The 21,215-nt window shown below is 38.3% G+C and overlaps 1 protein-coding gene across 2 annotated transcripts; it reads left to right on the top strand.

Moving 5' to 3' along the window:
- The first annotated feature begins 625 nt into the window (after window positions 1-625).
- On the top strand, window positions 626-20,974 carry smad1 (SMAD family member 1). 2 transcript variants are annotated; one of them, XM_088006305.1, is made up of 8 exons: window positions 626-753; window positions 8,230-8,753; window positions 10,890-10,964; window positions 14,330-14,593; window positions 14,677-14,793; window positions 16,573-16,794; window positions 16,887-17,143; window positions 17,930-20,974. In XM_088006305.1, exons 2-8 carry the CDS (start codon window positions 8,354-8,356, stop codon window positions 18,071-18,073), a joined length of 1,479 nt encoding a protein of 492 aa, XP_087862431.1. In that variant the 5' UTR covers window positions 626-753; window positions 8,230-8,353; the 3' UTR covers window positions 18,074-20,974. The 2 variants fall into 2 exon arrangements, with proteins under 2 accessions (XP_087862431.1, XP_087862432.1); XM_088006306.1 differs by lacking the exon at window positions 10,890-10,964.
- Window positions 20,975-21,215: the final 241 nt, after the last annotated feature.

Below are 21,215 nucleotides of genomic sequence, written 5' to 3'. Positions count from 1 at the left end.
ATAAATAAGTAAATGTTTCATGTAGAGGAATAATCATGCATGAACTTTGATGGTAACATGTGTAAGACGTGGCTATGTTCTTGGACACAATATTTCTTAAATATGACCACTTTTTATCACATTGCAATCAAAGTGAATGAGAGGAAGACTAAGTGCAAGAGTTAACAGAAACCACATAAGCTGAATCTAAAATTACAGAAAACAGAACTGACTTTATCAAGTGCAGACATTTTTAAGTTTTAAGAATAAATTTATTACCAAGCCAGGAGAGTTTAAAGTAAGAGTTTTGTCCCATTTGAAACTGTTATAATACAAATTATAGAATGTGTTTCATTTGATTGGGAGAGGGAGAAAGCAGCACATCCATAAAATGACAAACAAAATTGCAAAGTTTGACAACAAAAGTTGTCAAACTTTTGTTTATGACTGCATCAACTTTACCTGAGGGAAAAAAGTCTCCTCCTTCATGAGAACCTCGAGTAAATTAGCGAGAAATCTGCATTGTTTCACAGTTACATAATCCATGATTGCCCTGCTGTGAATGAAGATGTTAATGTAGAAAAAAAAATGTAGGTCCTCTTGTTGTCTGGGGTGATGCTGCATCCCGCGGCGTGATACTGGCGCTCAGCGGAGAGTGAGGCGGCCTGCCGACTCTCTGACGCCAGGTCGAGCTGCAGACTCAACTGAGGCGGTGGGAGCGCTGAGGAGGGGCTCGCATACAGACCCAGTGCCGGGGCGGCAGGGACAGGAAAGGTAGTGTAAAACTTTTATTCATTTATATTTAAACACAAACGGAACGTTTCTTCATCTAGGTTTTCTTCTTCGTAAACTCTGCGCGGCTTCGTTTCTGAGAAAGTAGATCCCAACGGTCAGCAGCTCTCAGCTGTGTGTCAGTTGGAAAGCTTAAAACTTTTCTACTTCCTTTTTGGCTCACATCGTCACACTAGAGCCATATTTAGCTATGTTTTTACTACAACTGTTGCCTTCTAAAACTTGAATTTTGAGGTCTTTCAGTAAAATATATATCGATTCAGTTCTGATTCCACTGCTACTTGATTTAAGTTTATCTTTAGCAATGTTTATAAGGAACTTTTCCAAGTACAAACTAAATGTGAAGCTTTAAAAAGAACAATTGGGAATCAATGCATGTTGAGTTACAGGATGTAAAGAAACTGGTGGTGTTACTGTGTCACACATCTATTTTCTTCACATCCAAAATGACAATTTGTCTGAGTAACTTATAAATATGTGCTAAAAAGGCCCTAAAAAATAAAGAATGTGTCTTCAAACTGAGGTGGTAATGTTTCATTTATGATTATTTAAATAGTATGAACACTGGGGATGAATGACTGAACTAAGCCATGTCTGTGACAAATGTAAGCTCACTGATTAATCCTGAGGTTCTGATATTATGCAAACCTTGAATAAAAATATCCCAATTTTAGGGCATCATCATATTTACACAGATTAAAACAGAAGTGCATAATATAGTCCAATTGCTTTGTTTTAAAACATAAAAGCAACAATTAATACCACTTCTGCAAACGTAATGAAATATATTGATTACTACAGTTATAATAATGCCATGTATTGATTAATTGATTACATTTTGACACAAAATTGTGGGTATCAACATACAAAATGCTCACCCGTTAAGTGTTTTGTGTGCAGAATATTACACCTTTTTTGTTTCTGCTCCATATGGAGTAACAATCAAGTATAACGATCTAATTTAAGCAGGTAAATTACCATGAGTAGAGCCTGCAGTTGGTTGTTTAGCAGCATTAGTTTCAAACACCTAATAAAGTTGATGGTTTTCCCTAGATTTTCATGTTGGGCCTGAATAACAATTTATTTGTGTTTAACACCAAGAAAAGAAATAGGTAAACACGAGTCAAACTTAATATTTCCTGTAATTCTTTGTAAACAAAACAAATAGGGTGCATTTTACACAAAATGAAAAAATAACAGTCAAGGCATAATAGCTTAGAAACGCTGACACATTTCATTAAAAATTTAACAAAGAAAACCCAAAACTCTCAGAATTAGCATTTTTCCACTGCCAACAGATTTAAGGTTAATTATGGGTAATTATTATATATTTTTTCTGTCAGTCTTGTCATTCATGAATCTTTCAGAAATATTCCTCCTCTTATGCATCTCTTCATAATTTTTGCACTGTTATCATTAGTATTCTTGTACACTCAGCTCTCCTAAGACCTTTTCAGGAACTTTACATCATAGGATATGTTTTGTTGTGTTGCTGTATCCGTGAATTCATATGTCTGCAAGAGAATGGAGGAAAACAAAGTGAGGGACCAACAGCAGCTAAGCCTAGATCTGCTGACATTATTGAGGATGACATATCAGATTACCCAAAGGACAGGAATTTGTCCTTGTTCATGCTACGGTTCCAGTTGGATCATTGCTCTGCTTTTTCCATCATGGGAGCATTTTTAGTGCTTTTTGAGACTTGTTTCTTTGACAAATTAGACGTGATTGCTGTAATCTTTTCAGTTTATATCTGTGCATGGTAACATCCACCAAAAAAATCTGCAGAGAACAACGCTAAACCAATACCAAGTTGCAGCGCTTCTTGTATGTCTGCATGGTGTTTGATATGGTAGACTGGATGTGACAGGGTGAGGTGTCCTCTCTAACATAACACTGAGTGCCAAGCATGTTTGACATGGCAGCTTGAAAACCCATGTGTTTGCGAGTTATGTCTGCCATGGTCATGTGTGGACAGCTGTGTCTGGGATGAAAAAATCTGATTCCAGTAAGGCAAAATATGATTTACCTCCAAACAACACAGAAAAACATAGTGGTTTTGCTATTGTTCTTTGTTTGAGAGACATGATGGCTTTATTTCATCTTTACCGACCCTGGATCTGTGTTTGTGTTCATGTCTGTCAGGAAGAGTGACCCCAGCGGCTAAAATGAGCCTCCTGGGTCAATGCCATGTCTAGTCAGGGAGGGCAACACCTCCTGCCTGTCTGTGGTTATTTCTAAGTCCTGCTCTTAGACTGCCGTATTGACATGAGTGGCTATGGCAAGAATCTGCATCTGCTACTGCATGACTGCTTGTCTACAAGGGATGGCTTCCATAGACCAAATGAGGTATTTACTGTTGAGTCCGTCACCTAGGATGGTTGTTTTTTTTCTTTTAAACAATCAAACATCTTCATTTTAAACTCTTTTAGGGTACACCTGATAGTCTGGTAGACTCCTTCAGTTGTTGACCAAAGTTGCAACATTTGTTACATTTTCAGTTGGTGCAGTTTGCTTTCACACATTGCATTGTGACAAATGAACCAAACCCTTTGAAAAACTTGTTTTCCCCCTTGGGGTGGCGCTGCACCAAAAACCATTGAAGGAAATGACATGAAAACCTCTGAAGAAGACACTGAGCGGCATTTCCTTCTTCACGAAATGTAAACAAAAGTAATTTTTGTAAAAATTACATTTTTTACAAAAAAAAATGTTTGGTTTTTTTTTGTAAAAAAAAAAATTACACCACTAATTCTGAGTGGTGTCAGAATTTAGCAGTTATAGGATTACTCTGTAGTTAATGGGAAAAGACCACAAGCCATTTCTCCTAGTTGTGCTGCACTCGCATGTTTGTCAGTTCTGTATGTTCTTCCAGACTAGAATTTGTACATCTTGTAAGAGAAGGAAAAGCAGAGCAGCTTTCATTGAAGCAGCTGATCAGCAGTACGCAGCAACAAGTGGTGCTACTCTCCTCCACACAGCCGGACAAACTCACATCACCTCAGCCTCTGTAATTTTGTGAAAAATAGTTTAAGGTGTAAAAATGATGTCAAACCTTAGTTATGCCATAAAGCTGGTAAATGTCAGCCGATGAGATTAAATCTCATCGGCTGACATGATTTTTAGTGGGTAAAATCATGACACTAAAATTAAAAGCTGTTTTTTTTTGTAAGAATAAAACTCATGCATGGGTTTCCCCAGTGTGATGCCTTGATCTCCTTCTCTGCTATTTTTTTTAACTGAATTGTTACCATTTTATAAAACACAGTGTCTGGTTCGTCAGTAATGAGCCCTGATTGCAGATCGTCTGTCACACATCTTTGGCTGCACCACTCGTACTTTCTCACTCTTTTTCTGTCTCTTCATCTTTCCCCCCATTCTTCCTCACTCTTTCTCTTTATCTATCACCCTCTCTCGCTTCCTGCTTTTCTCTGTTTATAGCCGCTGACTCCATTGTGCGAGGGTTAATGGACGCCCCATCTAGGACCCTGCTGATAAATAATGTAGCTTCTTCTTAATGCCCCGTCCCTGGGGAGGGTCCAGAGAGCATCATTACTGCCTCCTCATCCTACACAGCACAGGCTTAAATTGATTAACAGATATTGGAGCGGTGCAAAGTGATCCATGTGGCTAGTGTAGTGGCTAGCAACGTGCACCAGGTGGGTCAAACCCCTCGCCTGCCTGTGTCGCATGATCCCACTCTGTGCTCCCATTATCTCCAGTCTCTGTCCAGTGGGCTAACTGATGACCATAACATGCTACCGCTAAACTAATAGGGAAGCACTGCGCTCGGGCTCGACTGTAGGGAATGTCAGGAGGGTTTTTTTTATGGGTCTGTTGTGTAAATGATTGTGAGTGTTTCAGGTTTTATAGGGAAGAGAGCAGCTCCAAAGTCACTGCTGGCATCTGTTGGTTCTTCGTTGACTAGGAGGAAGTTTAAAGCTCCATGGCAACATAAGAATCACTTCAATATAAGCAGTTGATTTAAAGGCTTAACTATGATATTTACTATTTTGTTTGACTGAAAACTAAATATAGCATATGAACATATTGATCACTTATTAAAATATTAATCAGAAATTTTAAAATATATTAACCAACAGTTATTGCACTCCGACAATCCTTTGTGCCATGTATATTGTGCATACTTACTGATATCGCAATATATTCACAATATATTGTGCATTCCTGTGTGCTGGGATGTAGTGAGATTATTTAAAAATGTAACATTTTTCAGACCAGATGGTCCAGTCAGCTTTAATAGTTGGTAAAACCTCGATGTGTCATCACAAATTGGATTTCTGCTCACAGCCAAACAAACCCAGCAGCTTCCTGTAAAATAGACACAAGAATGTTACATCAGAGATCTGGCATTACTTTTCAGACAACACAAATTATATTGGAATTTATCAACCAATAATTCTGAAATAAGAAAAAAAATATTAAATGAACCAAATGTAGAGGACTCTACATTGGCACTGTTGTACTTTGACTATCCCTAATGAAGCAGTAGAAGAGCATTGTCCTAATGTGCAACACAGTGCCACATCAGGCTCTCTGAATACGCTTGTGGTGAGACAAGCAGTCAGATATGATAGACTGTCAGCAATGGAAACATCCAGGAAACATGGCCTCCAGCTGCAGCTGAATCATAGCAAAAGATTGTGTTAGTTCTCTTCCAGATGTTACAGTCCAAACTTCCATATGAGACGGGGAATTGTTTTCATGCGGCTAGTCTTGAATTCCTCTGAGAGCGTTGGCTGTTACTGAGAAGCCTTCAAAACATGTGCAATAGCTGGATGCTTCTTAAAATGTCTTCTTATGATACAATATACCTGTGACATCGTTTTAAAACTTAAACTTTTACACTTCATGTTTAGCTGCTTCCAGATGTGTCTGTTTTTCCTGTGATAACGTCACAATCTGCTTTTTCATTTGAAACTGAGGTCTGACGAAGGAGAGATGGTGTCAGATTTTGTAATATTTAAGTGAAATGACTCAGTCAGAAGTTTATTGAAGCAAACCTCACAGTCGGTTGGGGTAAAAGGTACATGTTATTTTTTTCAGGCAGAAAAATGTGTCATAGATTCAAGGATGCTTGACTGCGAAATACCAAAAATGGATAAATTATGCAATCATTTTATTGGTTTAGAACCAGATTCCACATGTTGTAGTTCTATGACAAAAAATGGTTTTAGTGAATTGTTTTGAAAATGTTGGTTTTATTTTGGGGACTTTATAATTTGCAAATATATTCAACATTATTTCCACATTATTTTTCTTGCTAAAGCCACAAACTTTAATATATTTTCCTGGGATTTTATGTGCTAGAACAACACAAAGTAATGCATAATTGTGAAGTTCAAGATTTATTGTTTTTATTTATTGTTGTTTGTATCCATCCCACTGATGGCCTTAAATAAAATCCAGTGCAACTTATTATTTTGAGAAGTAAAGTAGAAACTGCTGGAATGTAAATATTGCACATATGGATAAAGTAATGGTTGGAATTTAATCTTTTGTGCAGCTGTAGAATAAATACAGCTGTTCTGTGAAGGCCTCAGCGGTTTGTTAGAGAGCTTTAGTAACAAACCGTGTCATGCAAAACACTGTGTGGAAGAAAAAAAATGTTGCACATCCCCCTGAAAACACAATATAGTGGTGCCAGCATCATGCTGAGGGGATGAGTTTCATTAGCAGGGATAAGGAAGGCTGGTCAAAGTTAATAGGAAGTTTTGTGAAGCTAAATACAGGGAGGAATGAGCAGAAAATGTGTCGACGTGTGCAAAGCTAGGAGAGAAAACTTTAAAAGACTTGAAACTTTCCAGGGAAAGTTGGTTCTACAAAGTATTGACTCTGAATAGAATCAGATTTTTATTTGTCAAAAATAAAAAGCAATTTCATTTTTCAATCCTGCACTTTTTATATTGAATTCTGTGAATATTACTTATACTTTTGCAAAGCATGTTTCTATTTCAACTTGCAGGTTATTCAGCATTTGTTTACATCAGACTGCATTTGAGTCTTACACACACTGATGACAAAGATAGAAAACACTCAGAGTGGTCTTAATGATGTATCTGTTCTGTATGGGCTGTTGACTTACTGTCAGATGCTGATGCATTCTCACTTAGTGCCAAATTTCTGGTCAACTGTTCATTGGATTCAGGACATTTATCCAGAGCCAAACCTCAAGTATGACTGAATTTTTCTGTCTAATTTTATTCTGACAATTAAAAAGAAGAGAAGTTGAATAGAGCAGAAAGTTTTCAATGCCATTTAGTTTTTCCTTTTAAAAACTGGAAGGTGTGGACCTTCTGGGTATGTAATTGCCCCGTTGGGACCCAGTGAATGGGCACTTTTATTCAGGGGTCCACATGTCACTTCCCTTGTATTGTCCTACACAAACACATGGTTGGTGTTCACAGGTTGTGTAATTTACTAAATTAAAACAAATCTGTTTGCTAAATAAAAAAATGAATCGAGAAATTACTTACAATTACTTGTCAAATGCTTGGTGGTTTACAAGCCTGCAAAATATTAAAGTCACAACAGATTAAGGCTGAAATTATTAATCGCATTAATCACAATGGATCAGTTATTGAAATAATTGTCATCTAATTTAGTAATTGATTAATCGTTGACTGAAAAACAGACTCAAAAAAGGTAAGTTAGAACGACATATTTAGAGCAGTAATTAAGCCTAAACTCTAATATGTAATGACAACAGTTACAAAATTATAATCTCAAAATATAGATTTTGCATTTAAATTAAAACAGTTAAAACTGAACGTGTTCTACCCAGAACACCTCATGTGTCACAGTTTTTGCTTCATCTGATCCTATTAAAAAATCTCCTGTTAATCACCTTTTGCTATTCATTTATGAATCAGAAAACAGTAACTAACAGATCAGTCCTAGACTGTATTGATGTTAAATCCAGCAGAGCTGTCTGATCTTTTCACATGTTGACATTAGAAGTATTTTATTTTGGCAGCAGACAAATTCAAATGAAAAATCAGCAGAATGTGCCAATGTTTTTATCCAATTAATCATCAGAAGAATAATCAATAGATTAATCAATAGCTAGAGACATTGTTAGTTGCATCCCTACAGTGGATATAACTGTGTAGTGGAACATCAACAGGTGCTGAGCATGAAATACCTCAGCACCCTCATTCTGCAGGTTGTGGAGGTTGCAGTATGCAGACTTCTTCCTGTAAGTGACATTAGTAATTGGTGGTAATGTGACAAGTCATACGGACAGGAAGCTATCTGAAGAATGTCAGGCTGATGTTCACAGAGCGGTGCCACTTTCCCAGAACTCATGACTGACAGCTGTGGCTGCAGGAGTCACTTTTAACTTTACCTTTCTGCTATAGAAAAGAAAATACAGAATTTATTTATTTATCTTTCAGATTATAGCTTCATTGTAAAACCTTTTTTTCTTTCTTGCAGGACCTTGGAAACTTGGGAAGTACTTGGAAAAAAAAAAGAAATCCAAGAATCAGACAATCTGTCCCTCTTTTCTAGCTGATTCTGCTGCTTCTTTTGGCGACTTCAGGAGGGAAAATTAGTCACCATGAATGTTACTTCGCTCTTCTCCTTCACCAGCCCGGCCGTCAAACGGCTGCTGGGCTGGAAGCAGGGCGATGAAGAGGAGAAGTGGGCGGAAAAAGCTGTGGATGCTCTGGTTAAGAAACTGAAAAAGAAGAAGGGAGCCATGGAGGAGCTGGAGCGGGCGCTCAGCTGCCCGGGTCAGCCCAGTAACTGTGTGACCATCCCTCGCTCGCTGGACGGACGGCTGCAGGTGTCCCACAGAAAGGGTCTGCCACATGTCATTTACTGCCGGGTGTGGCGCTGGCCTGACCTGCAGTCCCACCATGAGCTGAAGGCGCTGGAATGCTGCGAGTATCCCTTCGGCTCCAAACAGAAGGATGTGTGCATCAACCCCTACCACTATAAGAGAGTGGACAGTCCAGGTGAGAAATATCAGATATCAGTCTCAAGGGAGCAGTTAAATTACAGTATTTTGGGTTTGTCACTTTTTACTCCCCAACAAGTTCCAACACAGAAGCAAAAAAAATGTACAGATAGTTTTTTTGTTTTGTTTTTTTTTTATTCAATAGGGGAGAACCAATTGCAGTTTCCTGGTCGATCACAGATTACCGGTTATTAGCCTGAACCTGCTGCTTCCTATTTTGGCTGATACCAAATATTTTTGCCTGAAATGTTTCTAAATATAGAAAGAAAGTTGCTGAGTTGGCAACAGTGGGGAAACTGTTAACTGAAAAGGTGCAGACACGACCTGGTGCGCCGGTCTGTCAGTCAAACTTTCTCAGAGCAGAGCAGAAGAGGACAGTTGTTGATTTTTAGACCTTAGCTGAGGTAGATAAGATCTGGGGATTAGATCGGCCGATCACCGATCCCCCAAAATGAAGGAAATTGGCCCTGATAAATCGGCCCACCCCTATTATTCATTATAAAGTACTAGATGTTTTTAGAAGCACTATAGATTGGAATTCATATTCCTACTACAGTCTAGTGGAAAATAAGACCAACAAAAATTTACTAATGTGATTTTAATGTAACTTTTCCTTTAATTTCCATTTAGATTACTTTAGTCGGTGCACTTGATGGTTAACTGTTTTCCTTTATGTTTTGAACTATTTTTGTTAAGAAATGTAAGGACAAAAATTATAGACCAACAACTTTCTTCATACTTCAAATGAGTGAGTCAGATTTGTCAGCTTTTAAAATGATGTTCCTTTTCAGTTCCTTTTCTCAGGACATTGACTCTTTTATCCCTTATCTTCAGTCCAGTACAGCATATTGTACTGCCTAAAAATAAAAATGACTCTAAATGGAGGACAGAATATTGTTATTGTATGAGTCACTTATGTTAAATGACATCAAGTCTCTGGTGTTGAAAGAAGGCGTTGGCGTTGGTAAGAAGCGCCCCAAAGGCATTGAAGTATGATGAGAACATAACATCTCCTAGCAGACAGTTTTCTTTGATATCTCCAATAAGTTGAGTACAATTAACTACAAATCACACCAAATCGCCTCAAAGTGCCCTCCTCTGGTGTGCGCTTTGCTCTACGTTCTCACCGTTTTAGCCAGTGTTACTACCAGGTGTGTAGTAACAGGATCTGGGCTGGAGGTGAGCAGCCGTCAACAGAAAGAAGATGTTCCTGTAGACCCTCAGCTGCTAAAGGAAGGTTCAGCCCAAAACTTTTGGCGCTCTGATCTAAAAATGTCTAACTGTAATAACATTTAACCGCAGCAGATATGGAGAGCCAAACATGCCACAATTCAGTAAGTCAAAATATCCCAAAACTGATATTTATACATGTGGAAATCTGAATAAAACTTAAGTCTGATTTGTTCATTAAAGTAATATACCTTAATTATGATAATAAAGATATGACTTAAAGTGTGTTTTTATTTATATTTGAAATTTTATTCATATTTTTACTTAATGGCTGTGTGCTGAAGGAAAGGCAGTGTATTTGTACAGCATATTTTCAGCAACTAGGCAATTCAAGGAGCTTTTCATGATTAGGAAAAATAAAACAACAAACAAGAAAAAAACATGACGTTGCAGTATCAAAGTAAAAGAAATGATGACAGGTTGAAAGATCGACTACAGTTTATGATGTTACAGTTATTAACTGAAGGCATCTCTAAGCAAATGGGTTCTTAGCATTGATTTAAAGGAACTGTGTTTCAGCAGTTTTGTAGTTCTCTGGAAGTTTCTTCCAGATCAGAGGAGCATAAAAATTGAATGCTGCTTCTCAACGTTTCAATTCGACTAAAGATAAACGCATGGATGAGTTTTCTCAAGATCATGTTGAGAAGTACAAGATCTTGTGAATTTATTTTATCTCTCCAACTTATGACTAATTTTCCCAGAGGTCCTAGAAAAGTAGAGTTCACCCCTCTGAGATATTTTGATCTTTAAAGCAGTCTACTTTAAAGTTGCTGTACAGTTTAACCAGTCAGATATTAGGGTTTATTTAGTGAGACACAGATGAATAGAAATTATTTCATAATGTACTTCATAACACTTCTTGAATCAGTGACCATCTCTCCTATGGTCTTTTTAATGTCTACAGTCTCAGATCAATACAGCCATGCCCTCCAGCACTATCAGCAGCAGGAGCAGCAACAGCAACTTTATACCCCATCAGGTAAAACATAGGCTACTTCTGCTTTACATACCTGAGGACAATGGTATAGAATGGTTCGAGTCTATGTTAGATTCTTGATAAACATGGGCTGTTGTAGTTATTTTGTAAGTTTGGTTTACAGGTGTGGTGTGAATTAGGTTTTGATTAAGGTTGGAATAGGAATGAATTGATAATCGTTAGTGTAGTGTGATACTTCAGAAGGTCAAGTATCACTCTAAGTGAAGAATGCTGGTTCTGTTCTGAAGAGTGCAAAGAAAGACTCTTCATAAAAATCAAGAAAATAACAGACAATTAGAAATGCAGAAAAAATGTATTCTATAGAGAATTATTCTTAAAAATCGATTTTAAAATGTGTAGGTGTTGCATCTTTGCCGCTCCTATATTGCATCACGTGTCTGCTCAGCCACCGAATGTATTTTGAGTAATTCTTTGATATACAATTTTTATTTAAGAAAAAATCCGACAGGTAAGCTAACCTAATACTGGTAATTTATGTTAGTGTTTTATGTACAAACCTATTTTTGTTTAAATGTAACCTGATGGAATTTGACACAGTATGCAACCTTGTAGAGTTGTTTTAAATAAATGCTTTGTTTTCAGTCCTTTCCTCTTCTCAGCCATCGTTTAATAGAAAACTTGTTTACTGAATTGAATTGTGAGCCTAAAAATCAAAATCAAATTGGCTGAAAGATTTGCATCTCTACAGAAAACCCTCAGCTACTTCATCATCAGACTTTTATACAACAGCAGTGTCTTCAGTCAGGGGCTTCTTCAGAGCCACTGTAATATAAGCTGCTGCAGGAAATCCTCCCTGCCTGTAGCCACCAGCACCTATAGCAACTTTTTAAAGAAAATTACATGAGTTTTAGCAACATTTCATTTCTCTTTGGGATTAATAATGTAGTTTTGAATTGAGTTGTAATTGTTAGGATTAGGCAGTTGATGCAGCTACTAGAATGAATCGAAGTCAATGTGAGGTTGTAATATGGGTAAAAATGTGTGTGCGTGCGTGTGTGTGTTCTTTGATGTGTTTTTGGAGCAGGAAATTCCATGTCAGGGAGAACGGGGCTTTGTTATACGCATGCTTCGAATTGTAGACCCCTTCTTCTGCACACATTGACACAAAGGCACACGTGCTCATTCACTTACGCACAGTCTAGAAAGACTCACCAAATCTCTCTTGCGCTCACACATACACGCATACACACACACACTTGATTCTTGATTGCATGAGGGAACAGGAAGACAGTCGCTCACACACAAAGGGAGGAAAGACTCGCTGCCTGCCTTGCACACGTTTAGTTTTAACGGCGGGTAGATCAGGGGATTCAACTCCAGACTACCTGTCTGTTCACGTCCCCCATCTCACACACACACACACACTCTAGCAAACACACACCCCGTCACCCTCCTCTTGCTGCTTGAACATCAATTTTTAACCTTTAAAATAACTTCTCTGATGTATCAGCCTCATCTAAAATGTCAGCTCCAGCTTTCTGTATCTACTCAGGTATTTATAGACGCAAGCGGAGCGTATCACTGTGGTTTCCGCTGTACCTGAATAGCCATCAGCCGGGATATTTACCCCAAGTGATGAATTCCACAAGAATGCCTCATCTCGCACAAACTTTCAGGGCAGAAACCTGAGAGTCGGAGCCAAATTCTGCTGGCTCAGACCAACTGCCTGCAAGCTGACATTTGAAAAATGCAGCGACATCTGCGCTCAGAATGTTGGATCATGGAGAGCAGCAGAAAGACATCGGGGTTTAATCTGAGCTCGCATGCATGTGATTGTAAGTCATGTCTGTTGTGAACTGATCAGGACCGGCCCAAGCCTCCATGGGGCCCTAAGCAAAATTTGGTTTTGGGGCCCTCTAGTTCTACTAACAATGTGGACTGGTTGCAATCAGCAGCCCGATCATTAGATCATTCACACACTTGCTATAAACTGAATGCATCTCTGGCAGTGCTGTTTACATAATATAAATGTTTAAAATAGGATACATTTATTGGCCATCTGATTTATTGACCAGTTGATTTCTGGGCGCCGATTTCCTTAATTTTGTGGGATCATGATTGGGCGATACTTACACGAAAAGCCCATCCCCTAATCTTCTATTCCTCAGCAAAGGTTTAAACAGTCTCTGTTGTTGAAAAACAAGATATTTACTACCTGTTGCTCTTTGTTATCTCGTCTCCCCAGGTCCGTTAACGTCCTGTGTAAAAGTGAAACCACAAAGACAACAGTCACTGTTTAACTTCACAATCATCCAGAATTTATTCAAACAATCAAATGCATAAAATCATACAATTTTCTTAGATATAGTGATCACAATTTGATTAAAATTAGTCTAATCAGTAGTTTTTTTATATACTGATTAAGCTATATATTGATTAAACTGTGAGTCTAAACCTAACCAAAATTGAGGCCTACTCAAAACAATCAGGATCAGTCTAATATTTCACCATGTGCTAAAGTTAAAGCTAGCATTAAAACTAGCATAATTAAACTAATATTTCCAACACTGTCCTCTTTTGCGCTACAGTGAGAGGTGTGACTGACAGACCGGCCCACCAGGTCAGGTCTGCACATTTACAGTTAACAATATTCACCCCACTGTTTCCAACTCAGTAATTTTCTTGCTATATTTAGCAACATTTCAGACAAAAAAAATTCATATCAGCCAAAATCAAAATTGGCAGGTCAGGTTTTTTAAGGATCGGTGCAGTTCTGATGCATATCTGAATGCTAAGCAGATTGGAGATTGATCCAAAAGCAGGAAGTGGACTACAACGCAGGGCATTCTGGGTAAAAGTAGCCAAAACAAATGTTTTGTGTCTAGCGCTAGCGGGAGAGGCAACTCTTGGCCTTCTGCCAGTGAAAAATGTAAAATCCTACAGCCACTAAAATCCGAGTCTGCCACACTTCACGGTGTGAAAACACCAACGCTGATGCTAAGTTTGTGGTACAACACGACAAAGTAAGGGAGAATTAAAGCGTTATGAATACTTTTGTGAGACTGTTGAGCTATTCTGTGTCTGATTGTGACAACATGCGTGTTTTCTTGTATTTGTGGAGTCTTTTCAATTACTAGGTTACTGAACCCCCAGCTTATCTGATCTGATCTGGTAAGCAGTAACACACTGGTCAGTGTTAGTGCTGACCAATGTTAGAATGGTGGCATCATTGTTCATTTATGAAAAAAATTAAACGATACACTGAAGAGGAAAATGTTATGCCTTGTTATTGTAGATCTTTTCAAAACAATTGGAGTTTTATGGAGCTTTTTACTTGTAGACAGATCGTTGGCCAACATTATGTCACCAACGGTGTACAAACTGAAGTATTATTTTTCTTCTTTCAGTGTTGCCTCCTGTTTTGGTGCCGAGGAACAGCGAGTTCAACGCCAAGCACACAATGCTGCCTCGCTTCCGCAACCCGCTTCAGCAGAACGAGCCGCACATGCCCCAGAATGCCACCTTCCCAGAATCCTTCACTCAGGCAAACACTGTTCCTTTCCCTCATTCTCCGGGAAACGGCTTCCCAAGCTCACCCGGAAGTGGCAGCAGCACCACCTTCCCTCACTCGCCATCCAGCTCCGATCCGGGAAGTCCGTTCCAGATGCCTGGTAGGAGCGATGAGTCTCCGTTTCCTATGCGCCACAGTTCGTCACTTTTTACATCATTCTGGGTCTTTTTTTGCCTCATGTAGAGACCCCCCCACCTGCTTACATGCCCCCAGAGGAGCAGATGACGCAGGACTGTCCTCAGCCAATGGACATCAACCTCATGGCTCCACCTTTGCCTACAGAGACAAACAACCGGGCAGGTAATGATGTGCTCACACATCCTTATGATGTGCAGGGCTCGTACATCGTTAATGAAAATATTTACTTATTACCTCTACTTTAATAGCTTGGTGCAATAATCATTTATCTTAGCTTAGGGGTTTTAATTTTCCGCATATACTGTTTGAGTTTTAGATATTTATGTGTATCAGCAATGAAACTACACTTTGCGTAGGTTAAATTAAAAATATGAATTTTCATTACTGTAAGCATTTCTTACACCTCTCCATTAGAGCATTAATAAATATCAATGTCTTTAAATGATGAATAAATAAAGTGTTTTTCTATGCAGGCCCATCATGACCTGGAAATTTTCACAGAAATTATGATTTATAGTAATATTGTTGTTTTGAGACTATTTTCAATTAATATAATATAAATAATTGCATAATATTAATATTAATAGATTAATAAGGTCTAAACGAAACTTCCTTTAAAAAATATTGATCATCAAAATGGACATTATTGAGCTCATTTTAATTTATCATGCAATCAATTGATTCATTGCTTATTGATATGCAGATAAAGCCATACAGACTTGCCAAAGGAGACTGCAACAATTTTTTTATCATCACTTTTATCATCATCATAACAAATACCACAAAATATCTTAAGTAAACTAAACTTGATATCTCCCACCTAAAGTAGCTTTATTGTTTAAAGCCAGTGGAAAATAAGTCTTTACCCGATTCATGTTTTACTGTTTTAGTTTACACCTGAGTTGCCACTGATTATGAAAATAATCACCGCTTTTCATTATGCAGCTTGTTAACAAACGCTTCATGGTCTTAATGTTTTAGCACACAAAATTAGAAAACATTTAGGAGTTTGTTTTGAATTAAATCTGACTCACCACAGACTGGGCAGGGAGTGTATTAAAACCTTTGTCTGAACTTTTATCTCCTCTTTATGGCCCATAAAGTACATTATTTGCACTTCTGTATCATCATTCACTTTAAGCTCACAGATTTGTCCTCATCCGGTTGCAGCAGTAGCAGGAAGAGGCGCTGAAAGTTTTGTTAGCTGGTAACGGGAGGTCGGAGGTGTGTTGATGTTTTTCATTTTTTCCTTTTCCACAAGCTGCATCCTGTACAGGGGAGCAGGTTTCTGTTGTAGATCAGCTCTGGGAAGGAGAAAGACAAAACACACCTGCCAGCCAGTGCCACACTGCAGAGGAAGTTTGGGAGGGGGGGTTGCACCTAGATAAACATGATTTATTCTTCTTTCCATATGGGGGAGGTCATCCTGGAATGGCCCAGAACGCTACAGGATCACACCACAAAACACAGGCTGCACCTTTTAGAGCGCAACAAGAATGACAAAGCTACTCATCAACTTTTGAAACTTTAATCAGATTCATTGTGATAAACTGATTATTCAAATAATTTTAAAGTAGTCTAGTAATACACTTAACTACTAACTGGAGAGTACAGGCTCTAAAAAATGCCATTTGGTGAAAGAACAACAAATTCAGAGCAGAACTTGTGTTAAAAACACTAAATTTCACAATTGCGGCATTTCCATTAAATAAGAAACGACCCACTTCCTGTCGTCCTCCTCATCTTTTCCGCTCGTAGTATCTTTCTAAAGTCAGTGGAAACAACTTCTGAAACATTCCTGAGAAAGTTTGGAATAATTACGTGGATGAGCTGGAATTAAAAACAATCTTTCCAGCTCAGAGAAGTCTTTCTGCCTCTGTGTCTGGCTGTTCTCTGACCTTGGCTCCCTCCTCTGACCCTCTCCTTGTGTTTCCTGTGCAGATGTGCAGCCAGTGGCCTACGAGGAACCAAAGCACTGGTGCTCCATTGTTTACTATGAGCTGAACAATCGCGTTGGCGAGGCCTTTCAGGCTTCCTCCACCAGCGTTCTTGTCGACGGCTTCACAGATCCCTCCAACAACCGCAACCGCTTCTGCCTCGGCCTGCTCTCCAACGTCAACCGCAACTCCACCATCGAGAACACCCGGCGGCACATCGGCAGAGGTGAAGCGTCTGAACAATCAGTTCATCATTCAGCTGTACCACAGTGCTGGTGCCTTTTGGAATTAAAAAGCCTGTTATCACGTTTCTGTCAGGCGTCCACCTGTATTACGTTGGAGGGGAGGTGTACGCAGAGTGCCTGAGCGACAGCAGTATCTTCGTCCAGAGTCGTAACTGTAACTACCACCATAACTTCCACCCCACAACTGTGTGCAAGATTCCCAGCAGATGTAGCCTGAAGATCTTCAACAACCAGGAGTTTGCCGAGCTGTTGGCCCAGTCCGTCAACCACGGTTTCGAGGCCGTCTATGAGCTCACCAAGATGTGTACCATCCGGATGAGCTTCGTTAAGGTAATCTGCTTTAGAAGTCCCTCTGAAAAAAAACAAGTTGATCACTAAAGCTTGTATTAAATTTGAATGAGTCACTTTCCTAATCTTTTATATGGGACTAAGAAATACATTGATTTTACTGATTAATCAAATTTTCTGTTTTGAAGATTTAATTTTCAGAAAATCTGGATATTTTTTTTCACCAGTGCACTTCTTGAGTTTCCATTTTTCAAACTGAGGTTTGCTCACCTGCAGCAGCCATCTTGTTTGACTGTGTTTCACAGCTTCCATTTATTTACCCTTTAATCCAGGTCAGCTCACAGAGGCAATAATTGAAATAAAAACAAGGTCTTTAAGATATTTTTTGACTTGCATACATGAGGTTGATTGACATCGCTAAGAACTTACTCCTGGCTGTGATTGGTTGTTTTTGACAAAAACAACCAATCATCATCGGCATTTCTACAGATCATAATAGTATCACTGGAAGAAGGTGGATGAGACATATTCATTTCTTAAAATGTCCTAGTCAAAGTCAAAACCTTTGTGGCAGTACTTAAACACTGATGTTTATAGAAGTCCTCTGTATGAACTGATTGAGCTTGAGATGTTTTACACAGCAGACGTGCAAAACTGCTAGAGATGCACCTCGAAAGACTTGCAGCTGTCTCTGGAGAGAAAATAAGCAAATATGAATCTAGGTGTAAAGTGACAAAATGTGAAAAAGTTGAAGGGAGATGAATGTTTTTAATTGATGCTGTCTGAACAGTTCTACTTTGGAAGATCTAATACAATCCTGCATTTCAGGGCTGGGGAGCAGAGTACCACCGTCAAGATGTGACCAGCACGCCCTGCTGGATTGAGATCCACCTGCACGGTCCGCTGCAGTGGCTGGATAAAGTCCTGACCCAGATGGGTTCCCCCCACAACCCCATTTCCTCTGTCTCATAGGCTCCAGTAACCCCAGGCTCCTCAGCCACGTGGCTGTCCGCACCCCAGCATCTTGGTCCAAGTAGCGAGAGTAGCAGCTAACTGGTCCCAGACTGGTTTGTAGTCCAGTCAAGTTGTCTGTAACTGATGGGAGCTCAAACTGGTCTGGGACCAGTAAGGTTAGGTGGATTGTTACACGGCGCTTCTACTTGAAGGACATCTGAGTTGAACACATGAACAGGTTGGGAGAGGAGGAAGCAACGTGAGTGTGACGCAACTGGAAGATACTTGATCTTTGTGACCAACTGTAATAATTGAGGCAAACAACTCCTCTGGTATCTTCCTGCTACAAATGCTTTCTTCATTGTTCTGTTATTCTGACTGAAATCTAGTTTGCATTTCAATATTCCCTTAACAATACAGCTGTATTTGTGTTGCGACAGTTTGTGGGACATTCCAAGTCATCAAATTTGCAGTTTTCTGATGTTTCCTGTATGAATAAGTGGAATTGACCTCAAATGTACCAACGCTGCAAAAACACAGAATCTTATCAAGTAGTTTTGGTCTAGTGAAAATATCTTGGTACACTTGAAGCAAAACTATTTCAGCAAGAAATAGAAGCTTGTTTTAAGTTGTCATTTCCTTAAAACAATATATTTCCACTGGCAGATTATTTAGCTTATAATATGGAATAAATGTCTTGTTATTAGTGAAATAATCTGCCAGTGGAATTTTTTTAACCAATGTTAAGGGACTATTGGCTTAAACCAAGCCCCTAAATCTTGCTGAAAAGTTACTTATAAGTTAGTTTTATCCTATTTGAAGTGTACTAAGATATTTGTTCTAGAAAGTAGACAAAAATACTTGGCAAAATCCTGTGTTTTTGCTGTGCAGAGTACAGTGGTTTATATTTTTGGTCAATGAATTGATGTTATGCCATCAGAAATCATAATTAGTCACACAAAGACAAAATGAGGGGTTTAAAAGTGCAACGTGTCTGGTTGTGGGTGGAGCATGGGGCTTAAATAGCATTTCACAAGATAAAGACTGACTTTCATCGTCATTTTGTTACACTTTTTGTTTACTGTGTAGATGTTTTCACCATTAGAAAATGTGGATTTGCAGAGCATCTTTTGGTTAGTGTGGCGTTACATAAGAATGGTAGCTGAACATGACAAAGTTGAGACAAAACACAAGAGGAAGTTTAGTTTTTCTTTTGCGGTTTTAGCCTACAGCAGAATGGTGTCTGATGTGGGAGCACTGGGGATTCACGCCGTCATTCAAAGGTTTTGGAAACACTTCATGATCCATTTTATCTGTTAAATATAAAGTTCCATCCTGCAGCATTTTACCCTCCTGGTACTGAGAGTAATTACATAAACACTGTTGATGAGGACTAATGATGTTTCGTTTTTCATCAAATGTTTTTTAAACTCTCCCTGCAACCTGGAGGTTACTTTAATGAAGTTTACAGATTTATTGCTCAGAATCAAAGATTCTGGTTTGAAAATTAAACCAGAAAAGTATTTTTGAAATTTATAAGTTACTTTCCAGTAACTCTTCTGTACCTCCAGGGTTTCCGTCTTTGAATTTACAGGTTACTTTGAAGTAACTTTTCGGTGCTTACTGGGTTTCTTTCCTTGAATTTACAGGTTACATTCCTAGGACTTACAGATTACTATTTTCTGAAATTTTAAAAGTACTTTTGAAACTCAAGGGTTATGTTACTGGAACATACATGTAACTTTCTGGAGCTTACATGATACTTCCTTAGCCCTTAAAAGTTACTTTTGAAGAACTTGTAGGTCATTTTTTGAGCTGAAAATGTATTTCTGAAATATACAGGTAAGATTTCCTGAAATTTATAAGTTACTTTCTGATACGTGTTGAAAAGTAACCTGAAAGTCTAGAAATCCCGTTAAGAAAAACGGAAAAGAATACACTTTTAAGTGTTAGCAATGCAACCTGCTGGTTCTGGAAAGTATCCTAAAAGTTGCAAGAAAGTAACTTTGTTGTGTTAAATATCTCTGCTAGTTTCTTTAGTTACTTCCAGAGTGGCATAAATCTTCCTTAGATGCTTCAAATGTTTATTTTCTGGTTGCCTCAGTTTTTACCCATTCTGAGCTTGGTTTATGCTTCTACTGTCAGCATGGGACTGATTGTCACAAACATACTGCAGCAAATTCTTGATTTTAACCAAAATACCTACTGGATTTATTTGTATGTAATAGCTGAAATTTATATTTGAAAGCGCTCTTTGTTTCCACCCACCTGTTTCATCCTGTTACATTATTTACACATTTTTATTAAATTGCTAGTCCGTCTGTTTTCATTTTTAACTCACCCTTTACTCCTCCTTCAGTATCATACGGTTTCTTTTTATGTGGTTTTGTTCTGAAGGCTGGTTTTCAAACATGAACTCACATCAGTTTTCTGCATCATTTGACTTCAATAAAACCTGTAGGAATATTTGTTTTGTTTTCAAACACTTTTGAAAGGTAGTGTAAATATTCAGTGACTGCTCATTCTCTTATTAAAGTGACTGAACAAAGTGTATTAAAATAATGTTTAAGGGAAAATGTTGAGCATTCAGATTTTAACCAGTAACTGAGAAAAATATGCCAGTTACTGTTCTATTGTGTTTTTTATTAAATGCAGATTTTGCTATTTGTTTCTTTCTTGCTTTTAGCAATCCTCTTTGCAACTGAACTGATTTACTCATAACATTCTTTTTTTTTTTTTGTATTTTTTGAACGTGTTTCGGTTTGTCTGCACTTTCAAATTTTTGCCTCATTGTTGTTTTCTTTGTTTTTTGTTTTCTTTTCTGTTTTGCTCTGTAAAACTCCCAGAAAAGCAGTTTTATTCCATGAATATCAAGTCTCTACTGGAAGATTGAATAAAATTGTTTCATTAATCACAAAACCAGTTTCCTCTTTGGATGTGTCAACATTTTTCTGGGCAAACTTTCAGAAGTTGAAAGCTTTGTGTGTCTGCCTTACAAATAAGCATTATGTTTGTGTGAAGGTTGGAGCTCACTTTGGCTACCAATACTGCATCTGTTCTAAGTGTGTGAATATTTCTGTGTCCAGATGAGTCAGTATGAGTAGAAAGGCGCTGAAAGTTAAGATTGTTAGGAACTAGAATAGTCATAAATAAATCTTGA

The sequence above is a fragment of the Poecilia mexicana genome, unplaced genomic scaffold (assembly GCF_051168715.1).
Source record: "Poecilia mexicana isolate PSO_F unplaced genomic scaffold, ASM5116871v1 scaffold_1, whole genome shotgun sequence".
NCBI lineage: Eukaryota > Metazoa > Chordata > Actinopteri > Cyprinodontiformes > Poeciliidae > Poecilia > Poecilia mexicana.
The sequence above is the reverse complement of the archived record's forward strand: the minus strand, read 5'-3'. Positions and strand labels throughout refer to the sequence as shown.